General features: G+C 31.8%; 2 protein-coding genes across 2 annotated transcripts; both read left to right on the top strand.

Annotated features, from left to right (window-relative positions):
• Positions 1-2,475: 2,475 nt before the first annotated feature.
• On the top strand, positions 2,476-6,423 carry LOC123909494 (replication protein A 32 kDa subunit B). The gene is made up of 10 exons (XM_045960336.1): positions 2,476-2,715; positions 2,887-2,994; positions 3,091-3,188; positions 3,298-3,339; positions 4,534-4,611; positions 4,772-4,850; positions 4,980-5,078; positions 5,154-5,230; positions 5,980-6,048; positions 6,144-6,423. The coding sequence occupies exons 1-10, from the start codon at positions 2,614-2,616 to the stop codon at positions 6,223-6,225; spliced, it is 834 nt and encodes a 277-aa protein (XP_045816292.1). The 5' UTR covers positions 2,476-2,613; the 3' UTR covers positions 6,226-6,423.
• A 6,035-nt stretch (positions 6,424-12,458) lies between these two features.
• On the top strand, positions 12,459-16,743 carry LOC123909493 (AP2-like ethylene-responsive transcription factor AIL5). Its single transcript, XM_045960335.1, has 9 exons — positions 12,459-12,819; positions 12,919-13,231; positions 13,502-13,584; positions 14,421-14,429; positions 14,653-14,741; positions 14,978-15,051; positions 15,144-15,194; positions 15,350-15,426; positions 15,711-16,743. Exons 1-9 carry the CDS (start codon positions 12,657-12,659, stop codon positions 16,370-16,372), a joined length of 1,521 nt encoding a protein of 506 aa, XP_045816291.1. The 5' UTR covers positions 12,459-12,656; the 3' UTR covers positions 16,373-16,743.
• Positions 16,744-17,630: the final 887 nt, after the last annotated feature.

The raw sequence follows: 17,630 nt of genomic DNA on the forward strand, positions 1-17,630 counted from the left end.
AGCATAATTTAGTTAGTAGAAATATTACGTGTAATATATCTATATATATAATTCCTAAATAGTTCTCCTAACCCTAATCCACTTAGACCAATCAAATTGTTTCATTTAGCCACATCATCTATATTATTATTATTATTATTATTATTATTATTATTATTATTATTATTATTATTATAATTATTATTGTCATCTCTATACTTTTCATATTCTACATTTATATACTTATGCCTTTTTAATATACACTCACTCAAGCTTTTACTTAGCCTTTACTTTTTTTGGTGAATATAATAATTTTTGCTTACTATATTATAATAAGAAGAATACAAAAATACACACTAATTAACTTTGTAACTCTCGGTAATATATTTTTCATCTCTTAAGTCACAATTCAATTTTCATCCCTTGGACTCTTCTACCAATATTTTAATATATAGCTTACAACTGTTTTAATTTGTATCCTATTCATATTTTCCTAACTAACCATTACGAATGTTAGAAACAAATATTTTCATCCCCTGGTGCTCAATCATGTGCTTAATAAGATTACCATTTGTTTTTCCGGTTGAATGTGAGAATAGATTTTTTCATATCTTATAATGTGCAATTTCTCTTTCCATTATCTTGCCTCTTCATCTTTTGTTCATCAGGTATAAATACTTATGTTATTTTCTAAAACCATGATTTGTTGTAGTTATTTTATTTTTTGCAAAAATTAACTTTTTGCATAACAAATAAAATTAAGAGAATTTGACATTTTTTGTTTCTTGCAGATCATACATTCAACTTTTGTGTTGCACATCATTTATAGGTTTAGTTAATTGTTACTGTATATGTGTATTTATATTCTATTATGATACAAATTAAATAATATATACTTTATTTTTAATTGAATTATGTAATAGTTGTTTTACTTTCTTTTCCTTTACTTTTTTATTTATTCATTTTTTTTATTGATATACTTATTTTTATAATTTTTGATTTTAGGCTTTGGGTCATCATCTCTTACTCAAACGAACTGAACTGTGAGGTTGATGCTCTTCACATATGTCCCTTTGGAATATTTTTAAAAGGTATGTACCCTTTAATTTTATTTGTTTTATTTGAGTTTTTCTAATTCTGTCACTATTTATATGCCAATTGTGTGACTTAGATTTTGTCACATATCTTTTCATCCAATCCTTCGTGTGTTTTGAAATAGATTTATATGTTGTGCGAAGATATATCATATTACTCCTGCATATATACATTTTAGATAGTCATTCTGTTACTCATGTAAAGTAAACCATAATCCTTAAACCAATAATATTTCTTCATTTAACCACTCACTTACAATGCCACACCACTTCTCCTTAGAAAATAAATCTTTTGAATTTCGGATTCTCTATTTTATTATTATTATTATTATTTTGATAATATGTAATGTTTCAGTTTTATGCAATTGTAAAATAAAAATAATTGCATCACACCCGTGCATCGCACGGGTAAGGGTCTAGATAATTCTTTAGATAATTCTCCTACTATCCATCTTAACTCTAATCCACATCACCCACTTACATTCAATTAAATCACACAATAATGCCACATCACTTCCTTATATTATATCATTCTCATCTCTATTTTTTTTGTTTCCACATCACTTCCTTATATTATATCATTCTCATCTCTATTTTTTTTGTTTTTATATTATATCAATCTCATAATAAATAATAAATAATTATGCTTCTCCAATTATCCAAAAATTGATGTCACAAAATGTTACAGTTTTCTACATTATTATTGAATTATACCTCTCCAATTATCCAAAAATTGATGTCACAAGATGTTACACTTTTCTACATTATTATAACATTCCTTAGTGACAATGAAGACGAGCATAGTTGGATTCTCTTTCAACATTTATCTCATTTAAATGTCAACCGTTTTCATAAAAACAACAAAGAGTTTATAATTTAGTCACACAAAAAAATACGAAGAGTGTATACATTATTGACTTAATTACATTATAATTGTAGAGAAGAGTGAAGGTTATGCAAAAAGTTGGGTTATGGGATTGAAATATATAACCATTATCATTATCATATTTCATTCAATTTTGATGGTCCGTACTCATTCTCTATACATATAGGTATATATATATTGGTTGGAGGAAGTGATAAGTACATCACTTTTATATTATTATTATTATTATTATAATTTTCATTTTATAATACTTATTGTTACAATTTATACGAATAATTTTTCAACATTATAATATAAAATACAACATAACACCTGTGCATCGCACGGGTGTGGGACTAGTAAGAGTAATATATAAGATTGAAATTCGAATTTTGGTTAATTTCACTTATTCACGAAAGATGAAATTCTAGCTACTAAATAATTAAATATGATCCATAAAAAAAATGAAAATGTTAAAATGTTTTCATCCAAGTAAAAACAATCTCTAAATTTTCTATTTCTTACGACGAGGAAACAATTAGAAATTAGAAAGGGAAAGCAAAATGGCGGGATAATCAAAACACAAACCCTATATTATAAACCCTAAACCGAATCGTGAAATTTGAAATTTCTCTTCAATCGCACCTCATTTCAATCTCGAAGAATCATCACACCATGAACACGAGCCAGTTCGACGGTAACGCAGCATTCGCCGGCGGCGGATTCATGCCTTCTCAGACCACTCAGGGAGCTAACTCTCCCTTCACTCCCTCCAAGGTTCTTATCTTTCCATTTTCTTCTTAATAATCACATCACATAACTCGCAACGCCAATTAGATGCTAGCATTTAGGGTTTTATTTTCTTTCCTCGTAATTTATATGTTTAGGGTTTTGATTTTCTTTTCTGGTTAATTTATAGGGTTTAGGGTTTTTTATTTCCTTTTGCAGATTCGTGATAGTCAGACATTGCTTCCTTTGACGATAAAGCAGGCCAATGATGCTTTTCAGTCAAGCGATGGTTCCAATCTTACTATTGATGGTGTCGATGTTAACACTGTGCGTTCCTTGATTTTTCTGTTGTGAATTCATTACTCATTAGTATGAATTATGATATGTGGTGCCTTTTCTTGTTCTCATAATTTTTTTGTTCAGGTTACTTTTGTAGGTAGGGTGTGCAACAAAGTTGATCAAATTACTGATTCTAAATTTGTACTTGATGATGGTACAGGAACGATTGAGTGCATTAAATGGTGAATTTTGTTAAACTTTTTCAATTTGTCAATGTTTAAATTGATTTGAGTTTTACATTTTTTTTTTCCTTTGTGAATGATGAGTTTTTGTCTTTTTGTTTATTTGCAGGATTGATGATCCTGTAGATTCAAATGAAGTGGATGGTATCTTGTATGTTACCTATTTTTTACTGGACTGTATGTTGCCTTATTGTATTACATTTAGGACTATACTTAGCTAATGTCTAATCAGGTTTTATATTTTCGTATGTAAGTAAGAGTAGGAATAGTATGAATCGGGATAGATGTTACTGTTAAGAAGTCCAACATCGGATGTCAGTTATTCTAAACATGAGTTTATAAAATAGAGGCAATCCTCATCATACAAGCCGGTAGGGTTGAATTAGGCCCAACTCTCAATTCTAATATGGTATCAGAGACTCTCCAAGATCCGTTGGGCCACCCGCTATTGGGCCACCCACCATTTATATCCACGCGCCAAGCCCAATTGTGCTGGACGTGAGAGGGTATGTTAAGAAGTCTCATATAGGATGTGAGTTAGCCTAAACACGGGTTTATAAAGTTGAAGCAATCCTCATCTTACAAGCCGGTTTTGTAGGATTAAATTAGACCCAACTCCCAATTCTAAGAGTTACAATCCCCAAACATGGTTTGGTCAAACAATCCAAGGCCTAAGCTTGACTTGTAGCCTGTCATAGTCAAACTATTTTTAGGTCTGAGTTTGACCTCTTTGAAAGCTTAGTATGGACTATTATTAGTCTACTGATAGACCGACAACGTTGAACTCTAACAAGAAAAGTTACATACTACTCCGTCCCAAAATATAAGCAAAAGTGGTCAACCAAAGTGGATGTATTTGGACTTAATTTTTAACCAAATACATCCACTTTAGTTGACCACTTTTTGCTTATATTTTGGGACGGAGGGAGTATTTTATAATCACTTTTCGATGCTTTCTTATCAACTTCTTTATCTTATCACTACTAAGTTTTTACCTTACACGTTTTAAATAACATGTTAAATGAAATGTTTTAAATTACATGTTTGTTTCTTTTCTTGACTAAAAATTACATGTTAAATGCTGTGATATAACTTTTTTTTTCATAAAAGCTGAGATATAACTTTAGAAATGCTGAGATATAACTTTTTTCTCATACAACAAAAGGCAAAGAAAAATATTTATATTGTCAGGTTTCTTTTGGTTATCTTTCTGTTAATGTACACACAACTGATTATTTTGCATTGAGGTGGTCTGCAGAATTGTTCTTGCCTCCTCTGAGTTTCTTCATTCATCATACAATTTATATTCATATAATACGAACTAAAATTCCATTTTCATTGTTAGGAATGGAATGTATGTGCGACTATATGGACAATTTAAAGGTTTGCAGGGTAAAAAATGCATAAATGTTTATTCTTTAAGGTATGATGATACAAAGTTCACATTTCACCTAGGCTCAAATAACTCATATTTTAACAGTTCATTGTTAGGAATGCTGTTTGTAGTTGTATAAGTGGATTACAGGACAGACCTGTTATTTTGCTAACAGATAAAAAATTTACTTAATTTGTGTCATTTTCAGGCCCGTGACTGACTTCGATGAGATTGCCAACCATTTCATTAATTGCATATATGTTCATCTATATAATTCGAGGTTACAGGTATAAGTTATAAAATTGCCAAGTTCTATGTTAGAGTTTGACATGATAAGATGTATATATAAGATTATGAATGAATTTTGACAAATCTATACCATATGTGTGACTGTTTTCTCATATTTCACGTGGCAGCGTATCCAAGCTAGCATCCCCAATCAGCAACATGTTCCCAGTTTGACACAAATCACCCCCACAAAAGGTTATCAAGCTCAAGCCGTAGCAGCAAATCAAGTAAGTAGATCATTGCTTTTAGTTTCTGCTTCATTTTTATTATATCCTCACTAGTTTAATACTTTTTCAATGTAGTTCTCTGGTCAGCATAATAATGGTCAGAAGACTGTTGAAGATATGGTGTTAGATGTTTTGCATCTTCCCGCAAACAGGTGTTTTTTTTAAAAGTAGTTTTGTTTTGTTTTATTGTACTGGCTCCTATAACATAAAACTAACTCTGTTATTTGTTGGAGCCTTTGATATTTCCTGAATTTTGGTGTTATGTTAGTTCTGACCTGGGATTTGAGACCTAGACAGTATGGTAGTAGGCCACATTATATATAAATATTATGAAAGAACGAGAGTGTGACTATCTAGTCATTTGAGAGAGTGGGGCGTTTGGGCAAGGAGGCTTGCTGGCACTCAAAGCTCTGCAATGTTTTTACCTTTGTGATTAAGGCTTATCACAATTCCTACTTATTATATAGGGTCGATCAACGTATTCCGTCGATGATTATTATAGCACTCGTAACAAATTTAGATATAATGCAAACTTGAAAAGTTGTATATATTATACAAAGATTTGCTAATTTGCACCCACACCCACTCATTTTTTTAGTGGTGTTAATTAGCAAGTTTTAACTACAAAGTGTGTGGAAGTTAACTAATTCAGGGACTTCCAGATTTACACCCACTAAAAAAATAAGTGCTTGTAATTTAGCCAACCACACACACACATACATAGGGTTTAGTTATGCAGGTTCTTAGAGATGCATGTGTAGAATATTGCTTTTAGTATGCTTTTACTTTCAATTACTTAACCATTCTATTATTTATCTGTGTATTGCTTTGTTAGAATTGGGACTGCTTAAAAGATTTTGTACAGTATTCACAACCTGAAATTTTGTTACTGATGTTTCAGGACAAGGACTGAGGGGTGCCCTCTTGAATCTATTGCACAGCATCTTGGACTTCCTTCGGATAAAATCATGTCTCTATTCTCTCTCTCTCTCTCTCTTTCTGTCGCTCTCCTTCACTTTTCATGTTGGCCAAGTTAATTTTTTGACTCCTTATCTGTTTTTGTAGGCTGGCTATTCATAATCTTACCCAAGAAGGTATGATTTATGAAGGTCTAACTAATCACTATAAGTCAACTGTGAACGGTTGACATCTCAACAGCAGATGCACACCAGTGATTCTCTATATGTGGACATAAGGAAAAGCAGTAGATCTGATAGATTATTAAAAACTCGTTTTCCTAGATTGTTAATGAAGTGCTTCTATTGCGTAATGGGAGTTTTCTTACATTGCGAAAGATTACTCACTTTTAAGGGCTTATTGTTAATGAAGAACTTGTTTGAATTTATCTACACTGTGTTTAATTCCAAACTAACGGCATATGACAATGGTTTGTTGTTTCTTAAGTTTTAAGTCTAATGGTTTGTAAATACCATGTGAGAAACTCCACCTATATAATTCACACACGCACACACACATTTGCAAGGTTCTAGTTTGAATTTGAGTGAAAGTGCCGAGTCTAGCAATATTAACATTGACAGTTGTGCTAAGTCTTACGAATGAGACGATTAATCTTTAATTTAGTTTTGGCCAACTGCTGTGAAGCATATGTTAGAAATCTGAGAATACTTGCAATTACTACTAGTAAGCTAAAAAATATATCATCATAAAATCATGCAAACTTGAAAGTTGAAACTGCAATGGTGGTGCATCATTTTTCAGCCGGTAGATCTACCAAGATGCCACAATATGATTTTAAAAAGTTTAGCTCTTATGCGATTGCACCGTTTACACTCTACCTTCAGTTATTAACTTGCATTTTTTTTTCCAAAAAGAAAGTTCCAATTTTCTTAGTTTAATTTATAATACACTATATTGTAAAATTACTACAAATAAAATTGAATATTTTACACAATTATAATTGATTAATAGCATAAAATATCTATAATAGTGTATACGAAATACTGTGATGTCTTAAGTTAACACACTGAATCCGAGTTTACGTAGTCCATTATTGTTAGTCTATTAGAATTTGTAGTTTTATAGGAAAATGCCAGATGAAAACATTTGTTTAACTTAAAAAAAATTGGGGATCTAACAACCCTTTGATTCACTTATGAGGACTCTTCTTTTATAATAGAATCGTAATCAATCAACCGCACGTATTGTGAATCCATAGTTGGACCCGCAATTAATTATACATGTCTCAAATCATGTAGAATGTAACAATTAATAATTTAAAGTTTAAACAACACAACTAAAAATTAAAGAGATGAGTACTATCAAAGATAATGATGAAGTAGTAACAATAATTAAAAAACAAATTAAGATATGGGCAGTGAACGTGGGGAATGATTCGTTTCTCTGACCACAAACTACACTATGCAATGGCTTTGTGAAACAAAGTTTGACCATTTTGGCAAAAGTATATGGCTTTCAATAAAAGAAAAATGCTTTTAGTGATAATCTGCCCCCATTGTTTACTTTATGTTACAAATTTTGTATGTTAGTGGAATTTTTCTAAAAATCTCAATTGTTATTTATTTTATAACCAGTCCTTTTTCTTTTCACCGCAGATTTGAAGGGAATCAACCCTCAAATGCAAACACATTCCCGCCTAATTCTGCCAATGCGATTTTTTTTTTTCTTTCCTTTTTTGGTTGCTCAAGTTCTTTTTCCATAAATTTAATTTATATACACAATATAAAGTAGCAATGTAGAGAATTAAAGATTTATATCCGAACTTCAACATATAAAATATTTTTGTAATTGTTTGTCATTTGAATTGTAGTTGCGGAATTAGAAATTAATAACTTCATTAAAATTAGCTAGGACATTAAATTTAAGTAGTCAACGAGCTTCCGCAAAATACGAGTTCAATTCTCAGTGAAAACAATTTTTAACTAAATTTTATTTATCTTGCTATTCGGACTTCCTTCTCCTAAGAACTAGACGATGAATTAAAAATAAAAATAACTTCGTCAATGTGCAACATTTTGCGTTTGTATTTTTATTGAATTTTCTTTCTGCATTCTGATTGCTTAGTGTAAAAGCATTTTTAACTATAATAAAAACCGGATTTTGAGGATTTGACTGTCTGCTCTCTGCTGCTATGGTTCTATGTTTAATAAATTATAAGTTGTTTTGCACCTACCTAATCTCTACACCAAATTTTGCAATCTATCTCTTTTGTCTCTCACCCACTCTCACATGTGCAATGTGATTGTGAGCTTTGCTTGGATTATAATTTGGATTGATGATTGGTGCTGTTTTGGCTGAGTCACTAAAATGATTTCATTTTTCTGTTAATATTGTGACAAGTGTCCCCATGGTCTTTGGTCAAAGTGGCTGTTCTAGATCAAGCCACCGCACTTCTTTCCTAATCTTGCTTCACTCATTCTAGCTATAAATGTGATTAATCCATGTTTAATTTATTTAAGATAACACCTATGTTATCTCTTCAAAGAAATTATGGATAATTTACTCAACAATCATAATTAGTAATTACGTGAGCAAATTTGCATAAGAACTCGTTTTTTATAACGCACTTATGCATGTCACCAACATGAATAATATTGTCGAAAAGAATTAGAGTTTTGCGTTCTCTTCACTAATTTGATGGCTTAATAATTTGTTGTAGTTCATTTGCGTGTTTCTTGTTGTTTACACAATAGAGGAATCTCTATACATAGATAAGATTTTCATATAATTTTGATTTAATTAACAATGATGTCATTGAATATGATAATTCACATCTCCAATAATAGAAGTCACACTTCAATTTATCCAATAATGGTATAAGCACTTAACCAGTGTGGCTCAACACGTGCAATGCAATTACATTTTAGTTAAGTATAGTATTTATTAACATTTTTTATGAGCTGCAGGCAGGGAGCTGGGAATAATAATTGGGGATGAACTATAAAATTTAAAATCCGTCCAACAATTTTTTTATACATATAAAAAAGGTGTCACCGTCTCTCTCGAAATTCAATTACACTATTGTGTCACACTTACCATGATATGATCCTAGTGATCAACTCAATAAATATATATAGCAATTTACTAAAGCATATTTGAGTTCAACGACATCGGAGTGTCTTTGTGTGAATATGTCCACATTTAAAATTAGAGATGTGGTGTTCAAGCATGTTGGGTTGTGAGGGAGGAGTCTCACCGGATTGGATCAAAACATTAAACCTTGAGCAATCATATAAGACACCACATTTTCACCCAAGATATTAAAACATTAAATTTATGGAACATCTCGCTTATAAAGTGTTTAACCTCATATAAGTGGCTTTGACACCACACTTTCACCCAAGATCTTAAGACATTAAATTTATGGAACAAAGTGTTTAACCTCAACCCGTCCAAACAAAATGTGAGATTTTTTTAGTCACACTTGATCTCAATAAAACATTTGGCATTTCATATATTCAACACTTAGACGTGAATCGTATGTAAGAATTAACAATTGGAGATCAATATATTATATGAGATTAGAACACACTTACTTGATAATATAAGAATCATAATCAATCGTTTACCGGAATAGCCGATATCGAAACCTCCGATATGTTAGACAAAGTCTTCCTTTACCGGATCACATGCTACAGTTTATGAGGTTCTCAACGGGGCAAAACCTCAGACAAGCTTATTACGGCGTATTGCTCGCGTGATAACGTCGTGATGGCAAATGAGACTTAGCCTATCTATTTATAAGATAACCACCCTGACCATACTACCCATCATGTACACTAGAAGTTGGGCCTACACTTTGTTTCTATAAAAATCAGAATTAGTGTTCAAGCCCATTATTACTGATAACAATTATTAGACTTAAGCATCATCAATGGATCAAAACAACATCAACCCATCTTTATTAAAATCAAAATACACAATTGATTACGGCTCACAAAAAAAATATTAGAAAATATTCTAATATCGTATATATCCATGCCCTGCACCCCTGCCATAATGCAACTCGATTGTTCATACATGAATACAAATTAACTATATGCATGCAACAAATTAACTATGTCTCAATATCCCATCAATATATAAGTAGGAGTCAAGCATCGCCATAGTCATCGCATCGAAGGCCAAACCAAGTGACATTATTAGTTAGTAGTGAATCAATTAAATATGTTAGTTTTTCTATAAATATATATGTCATTTTTAATATATAGCCGTTTATCTGTTTGTGTTATAAAGGGTTAATTTATTGTCCTAGGTCCATGGTTGAAATGTACTAAATATGAATGTATGAATGAATACTTATGGCCATACCATAACAATAGCGGGGCAGCCTGGCTCTGCCACTCATACCAGCCATCCATACGATAATGGTATGTGCACCACACTTCTCTCTTTTTTTTTTTGGTTTGTGTGTGATAATAAAAATGTACACTTTTTTTATGAACTCAATTTTTGTGCGTACAATAATACTCTCTATTTATTTTATCGTATAAAAAATAATACTACTCAATTTTATTATGTATAAAAATCATAAATATAAGATGCAGATGTTCCGACAAAAAAAAAGAAACTGCATTTGTAATATAAATAAGAGATCAATGCATTTGTAAAATAAAAGAAACTGTTATTTTATAAGTTCACACTAGTAAAAATTATATTTTTATAAGCTATTTTATCATAAACTACATTAACAAACTTATAATAATACATAAAAATTGCATAAGTTGTTTGAATAAGCTCAAAAAGAAGTTAATCCAAACAGAGCCTAAATACATTAGGGATAGGCTAAAGAAGTGAGTTTCCAAGTTTTGGATGGAATCTCGTTCTTACTTCATGTTTTGCAAGTTCTTTTTCATAAATATGAGTAACTAAACTTTCTCTTTATGTTTGAATCAGGTTAGTTATTTATGATCTTAACGTAAACATGTGATCTGACTCGTTATAAATGAAGTATGTTTTGGTATTTTATGTTTTATTCCGGTGTTAAGTGTTTTTTCGACTTGAAACTCCAAAACTGACCTTTTAATTTAGAAAGTGTTAGAGATAGATTTCTTATATAAGGGACATGGAATAAGTTCACTCATGAAATCTATGTAGCTAGACATAGGGCTAGTTTCATAATCACATATATAGACTATTGGAACTTAATGCTTTTATAATTGATTAATTAAGCGATACATATGAAGTTACAATTATAAATGAACTCGCGTCGTTTTCTAGAAATGGAGACGTCCGAAGAGTGGTAGGTGTAAACATACTCGAGGCACATGGAGTTTATAATCGATCACAAAAGTAATGTTAAATGATTAAATAATGATATCTAATCCCAACACAATTTACCTCATTGTTATTTCTAATCTTCTTACATATTGGTTTTCAAGGCAAATGCTAACGAGTACTCCCGAGGCAGTCTTTAAGGCCTTAAATAATAAATTTTTATAAAAATTTTATAAAAATTTGTAAAGTCAATACATCGGAAATCGTAGTATTTAACTTTTGAATTAAAAAGTTTCTTTAAATATAATACTTAAAGAGTGTCCGAGGGCACTCGTTGGCAAGACCCTTGTTTCAATTATATATAAGACCATCTCCAATGGTACTACCTATTAAGTACTTATATAGGTATTTATTAGGTACTACCATTGGAGCAAAACTCATTGAGTACCTAATAGGCACTGTCTCTCAAATAGGTACCCTTTCTCTCCTCATTATAATATGTTTTTGTGGGACTTACTTATAAAGATGTAGTATTATTGATGAGATATAGAGTTATTAGCAGGACAAGTTTAGAATTTTTGAAGAGGTGTTGAGTTGGAGGGATTGAGTACTTATTAGGTACTATTATTAAAAAATAATAAATGAGTAATGTGTATACGTGAGATCCAGTTAAGTACTCAAATTTGGGGAGCTCCATTGTGAATGCTCTAAACAAACTTTATAATCTCAACTTAAAAATAATAAGAAACTACTGAAAGGATCAGCTAGTGTCAAGTTTCTGTGGATTCGATATTTATTTTTTTTATATAAATCGGCATACTTACCACTATGCTCCATGAGAGGGGAAAATAAGAGAAGAGACAACACAAAACTTCCGTCTCCAGTTTATCAATCAGCCGCTAAAGTTGCGCTCAGAAGATACCTAATTTACTCAACAACAAAAAATAAAATACACTCATATATAATGTGATGTTTTCATCAACAAAATCAAGAGAACAATATATAAATTATTTTTTGAACCTAAAATGTAATTTTTTTCTCATGAAACAAAGACTAGAGGAAGAATATTTTACGATTGTGGTGTTGGATATTTACACCAAAAAATCCTAAAGAAAACCTCGTTTTTCGAGCTAGCAACCTAAGCAAGCAGAAGCTGAGGTGAGGTGAGTCATTTTCTCTCACTTGACCACCTCTATATCTGTGTCATAATCTCACAAACTTCTTCTTCATCAAATCAAACCAATCTCTCTCTCTTCTCACAAAATATAGATTATAGATTCTATAAAAGATTGCAGTTTCCAACGAAACCAACTAAACTAAGGTAACTTGATAAACGCCATCGATCTTTCACGTTCATATAAAACATCCAAAAAACTCACTAATATGGACTCATCCTCTTCTTCACCCCCCACAAATACTAACAACACCTCCCTCGCTTTCTCTCTTTCCAATACTATTATTCCTTCACACTCTTCTTCTTCTTCCTCTTTTTTCCACTCCTTCACCACTTTTCCATCCTCAACACCACAACCTCTCACTCTCACAGGTATATTTATTTCTCTTTTTTCACTCTTATTATTATTTCCTCTCTCAAAAATATCTTAAAAAATTATTGTTTATTATATATATTTTTATCCATTTCTAGGAAGCAACGCAGTGAACACATCACCGGATGCAACAGACGGTGGAACTACCAACCTCTCCATATTCACCGGCGGACATAAGTTTGAGGATTTCTTAGGAAGCACCGTCACAACAACAACCGCCACCACGTGTGCACCAACACAGCTTCATCAGTTTTCCACCGACTTATATGATTCGGAGCTGAAGAAAACAATATCAGCTTGTCTCCAAGGTGGTTACCCCGCCGAACCAAACTCCGAACCTCGGAAACTGTCTCCCAAGAAAACCGTTGATAACTTCGGCCAACGTACTTCTATCTATCGCGGCGTCACCCGGTATATATTTTGTGCATGTTTGGATTCACAGCGAGTTTAACATAAATCAATAGACACACTTCTATCTAGTCGACAATAGATAGTTGATATATCTGATGAAAAAGTCGAGTCAACAATTGAATCAATCAGATATATCAACTTTCTATTGTCGACTAAACTTTGTCGGATATATAGAACAAGAGAGTATTTTTTTTATAAAGGAAATAAAAATAAAATTATTTGTTGATATTTAGTATTATTGTTTATATTTATTTTTTGATTAATTTTTAGGCATAGATGGACCGGGAGATATGAAGCACATCTATGGGACAATAGTTGCAGAAGGGAAGGACAAAGTAGAAAAGGAAGACAAGGTACAATATATGCTATTTAAGTTATGAAACATCATTAATTTATCTCAAGTGATTAGGGTTTTAGAATTTGAATAAGGGTTGATACTAACGTGCGCTTGGGATGGTAGAAGGGGAAAGTGGGTCCACGAGATCTAGTGTGTGATGGTAAAGGGTCCAGTGAATGTGACCACTGACCGGAATAAATGGGAGTTAAAGAATGTGTCGAGATATTCAAATGTTCAAATCTCAATGCAAACCCTTACTATTAGCCAAGGGTTCAAATTAATCCAATGCCATGCACCCCAACAACATTGGATCATGGCTGTAGATTTTGGAAATAAGTTTGCTTTGTAACTATGTTGACAAAGTTACGGTATGAACCGTGCGATTTGAATGTATGGTTGAGATTATTTTACTAAACATATATTCTAAACGGTTTGATGTGAAATGAGTGGCTGAGATTAATTAATTCGTTAAGCTATGCACTTTTTTAACTGCAACAAATCCGAGGTCCGTAGATTTCTTCGGGCCTCTTGTTGGGTTTTTGTTAGAAGCTAATTGAATTAGTTTATCAAAATAAGTTATAAGTTGGTGAAAAAATATAAGTTGCCAAAAAAATCATTTTAATCATATAAATTTATAAGGTATAAGCTCAAAAATGTCTTGCCAAACATACCCTAAGGCAATCTATGCATTTCATTTTTATTTTTCACTATTTTATTATGTGTTGTTTATTGCTTAGTAATATAATGGATGTGGTGTTGGTGTGTTGTTGTTGAAGATTCTGACCATGATTTTAATTTGTTTTGTACTTGGCGAATGATTGCTTACTCGTGGGATTGGATCTTTTACTTCAGTTTATTTGGGTGAGTACTTTAACTATTACTACTAGCTACTTTTTATTAGTCTCTTTGACCAGATCATCATCATTTTGTTTAGCATATTCTTACTTCATGTACTACATTTTAATGATCATGAATTTGAATTCTTGTTTCTTTAGATTCAGATTCTACTCAAGTTTAATTAATTAATTAATCATTTTACTGATCATAAAATTGAATTTTTGTTTCTTCTTGTTTGTTTATTTAGGTGGCTATGACAAGGAAGAGAAAGCAGCTAGAGCTTATGATCTTGCTGCTCTCAAGTACTGGGGTCCAACCACCACCACCAACTTTCCAGTAACAAAGATCCCTTCCCTTATTTCTTACTTGAGTAGTGTTATATGAACACAAAAAGATCGGACAAAAATACGACACAGTGCAAAAAATATTAAAAAAAACATAAAGTGAAACTTTGTTGTATTTTTGTTAGAATATTGTGTTGAAATAACATTTCTCTTCTTACTTTTGTAGTATATGCAACTATTCATAAATAAATATAATTATAATTTTTTTTATTTTTTTGCTTTTCTCAGATTTCCAACTATGAGAAGGAACTTGATGACATGAAGAACATGACTAGACAAGAGTTTGTTGCTTCACTCCGAAGGTTAATATATTTAGATCTTATGGACATTTTGATATAATTAAATAATCATATGAATAATTTTATGGACATTTTTATTTTCCTGCATGTTATAGGAAGAGCAGTGGTTTTTCAAGAGGAGCATCAATTTACAGAGGAGTAACAAGGTATATATGTCTACCTTAGAGTTTTAACTTTTAGTGGCATGATTTTCATCTTTTTTGGCCCCTAGTGTATATCTTCTGATTTGATTCTCAACAATGAATAAAATAAGTTATATATATAATATTTGGGATATTGAAACTTTAATTTGTTTCTGCAGACACCATCAGCATGGTAGATGGCAGGCTAGAATAGGCAGAGTTGCCGGAAACAAAGACCTTTACCTTGGCACTTTCAGTATGTACTCATCCATATCTTCTTCAATTATATACTATTCACATCACTTTTAATCTAATCTTATTATACAGCTTTTATTGACTCATTTTCATATACAAAAAACAAATAAAATCTATAGATCTCAGGTTCATTGAATAACTGATGTATCTGATAATATGGATCAGATACATCAATTATTCAATAAATTTGAAAGAGAAATATTTTTTTTATACACGAGCCGAGAAGTTTTATAGTAATATTTTGATATAATGACTATTCATTCATAACTTGATTAAAAAAATTAGGCACACAAGAAGAAGCTGCAGAAGCATATGATATAGCAGCAATCAAATTCAGAGGACTAAATGCAGTGACAAACTTTGACATGAGTCGCTACGACGTAAAAAGCATTGCAAATAGTTCTCTTCCCATAGGTGGTTTATCTAACAAGAACAACAAAAATTCAACAGATTCATCAGTATCAGAAATCAAACGCCTCGAACCAATTCAATCCGATGAAAGAGATCATCCATCTTCAGTTTCATCCACAACAACCTTAAGCTTCGCGATTCCTATCAAACAAGATCCTTCTTCAGATTACTGGTCCAACATTCTCGGATTCCATAATACTAGTAATAATAATAATTCTAGTGTTGTTACTACCACACCCTTCAACATGGATTTTTCTACTCATGCATCTGATAATCACGACGCAACGTTTTTCGGTGGATCAGGTATCTTAAATGTTCATCAACAAAATGGAAATGGAAATAATAGTTCTTCATCTGCATCTTCTTCAACAAGTAATTCAATTCCATATGCTACACCAATATTTTCTTTAAATAGTAATAGTAACAGTAACAGTAGTTATGATCAGAATGGAAATAACTGGATTGGACACACAATATTCCAAACACATGCAAAACAACCAAGTCTATTTCAAACACCAATATTTGGAATGGAATGAGCTCATGCAGCATTAGGTGATGAGAATCTGTGCATATAATAATAATAATAATGATGATGATGGATGATGAAAGTGTTGAAGGAAAGGACAATGGTGTAGTGATGGTGTTTGTGTAAGCATGCAATGGAGTAGAAAAGAGGAGAAAGACTAGTCTTAGCTATTGCTGACACTGTACTAACTCAAAGTTCCTTTGTTTGTTTTTAAGTTATGAATTTTTATGTTTTTACTTTTTTGAATTTTTGCTTTTTGTTCATGTTTATATACTGACATGATTTATGAGTATAATGGGAAATAAATCCTTTTGTAATCTATTTCATTTTGTTGGTATCAAATTGCCATATACGTGAAATTTAAGCCATTCAATGCTCTGTATTCACTTATTGGTAGTAAGTTTTTTTTTAACATTTTCCCTTATGTAACATAAAATAAAAGAGCAGTAAATTAATCTGTCATTAATGTGTCCAATATTGGAGTTAGAAAATGTAGAGATTATATTGGTTGAGTGTTGGTGATGGTGGAAGCAGCCTCGGGAGAATTTGAAATCTGGCGTTTATTGTGTGTGTGAGTAAGTAGGAATCTCTTTCACTTTAATTTGATTATAGCTGGACTTTGTTTCACATGCAACCGCACACGTCTCTGTACTTTCAGACTCATTCATTGCCTTTTACTACACTGCTTTTTTATCATACTAGGATAATATGGATATGCTGCAGTAATAAATGCACGCAGTTACACGCTGTAATCGATCTAGGTCATTGATTTATCATCGGACGGTTTATATTACATATACATTAAAATAATCCTGACCATTGATTGACATTCAACGGCTGCTGCTGTAACTGCGTCAACGCAGTTACAGCATGAAATCTGCTTCCGATAATATATACTGTAGTAACGAATAAGGAATAATAAAAGTTCAACAAATAGTTGGTCCAGTGGTGATTGACGCTAGTAGGGAAGATCATGGTTCGATTCATGTGTAGGGAGGACCATCTATGATTGGGAGAGGTTTAGAATCACTTGATGGTATAATTGACCTTCAAATTAGATTAAGCGGTTTAATGAACCGAATACCACGGTGAAAACAAAAATAATAATAATAAAAGCCCATGTTTATTAGATATATTCCTTTAAACATAAGAATGCATACCAGAAGTACATTAATATCCGTTGGAATTTGCTCTGTTTTTTTTTCCCCAGGCGAAAATTTCAGTAGAGTATGAGCTGTGTGTGTGAGTTTCTCTCCCCTACTCTGGAA

This window comes from Trifolium pratense, linkage group LG2 (assembly GCF_020283565.1).
Source record: "Trifolium pratense cultivar HEN17-A07 linkage group LG2, ARS_RC_1.1, whole genome shotgun sequence".
NCBI lineage: Eukaryota > Viridiplantae > Streptophyta > Magnoliopsida > Fabales > Fabaceae > Trifolium > Trifolium pratense.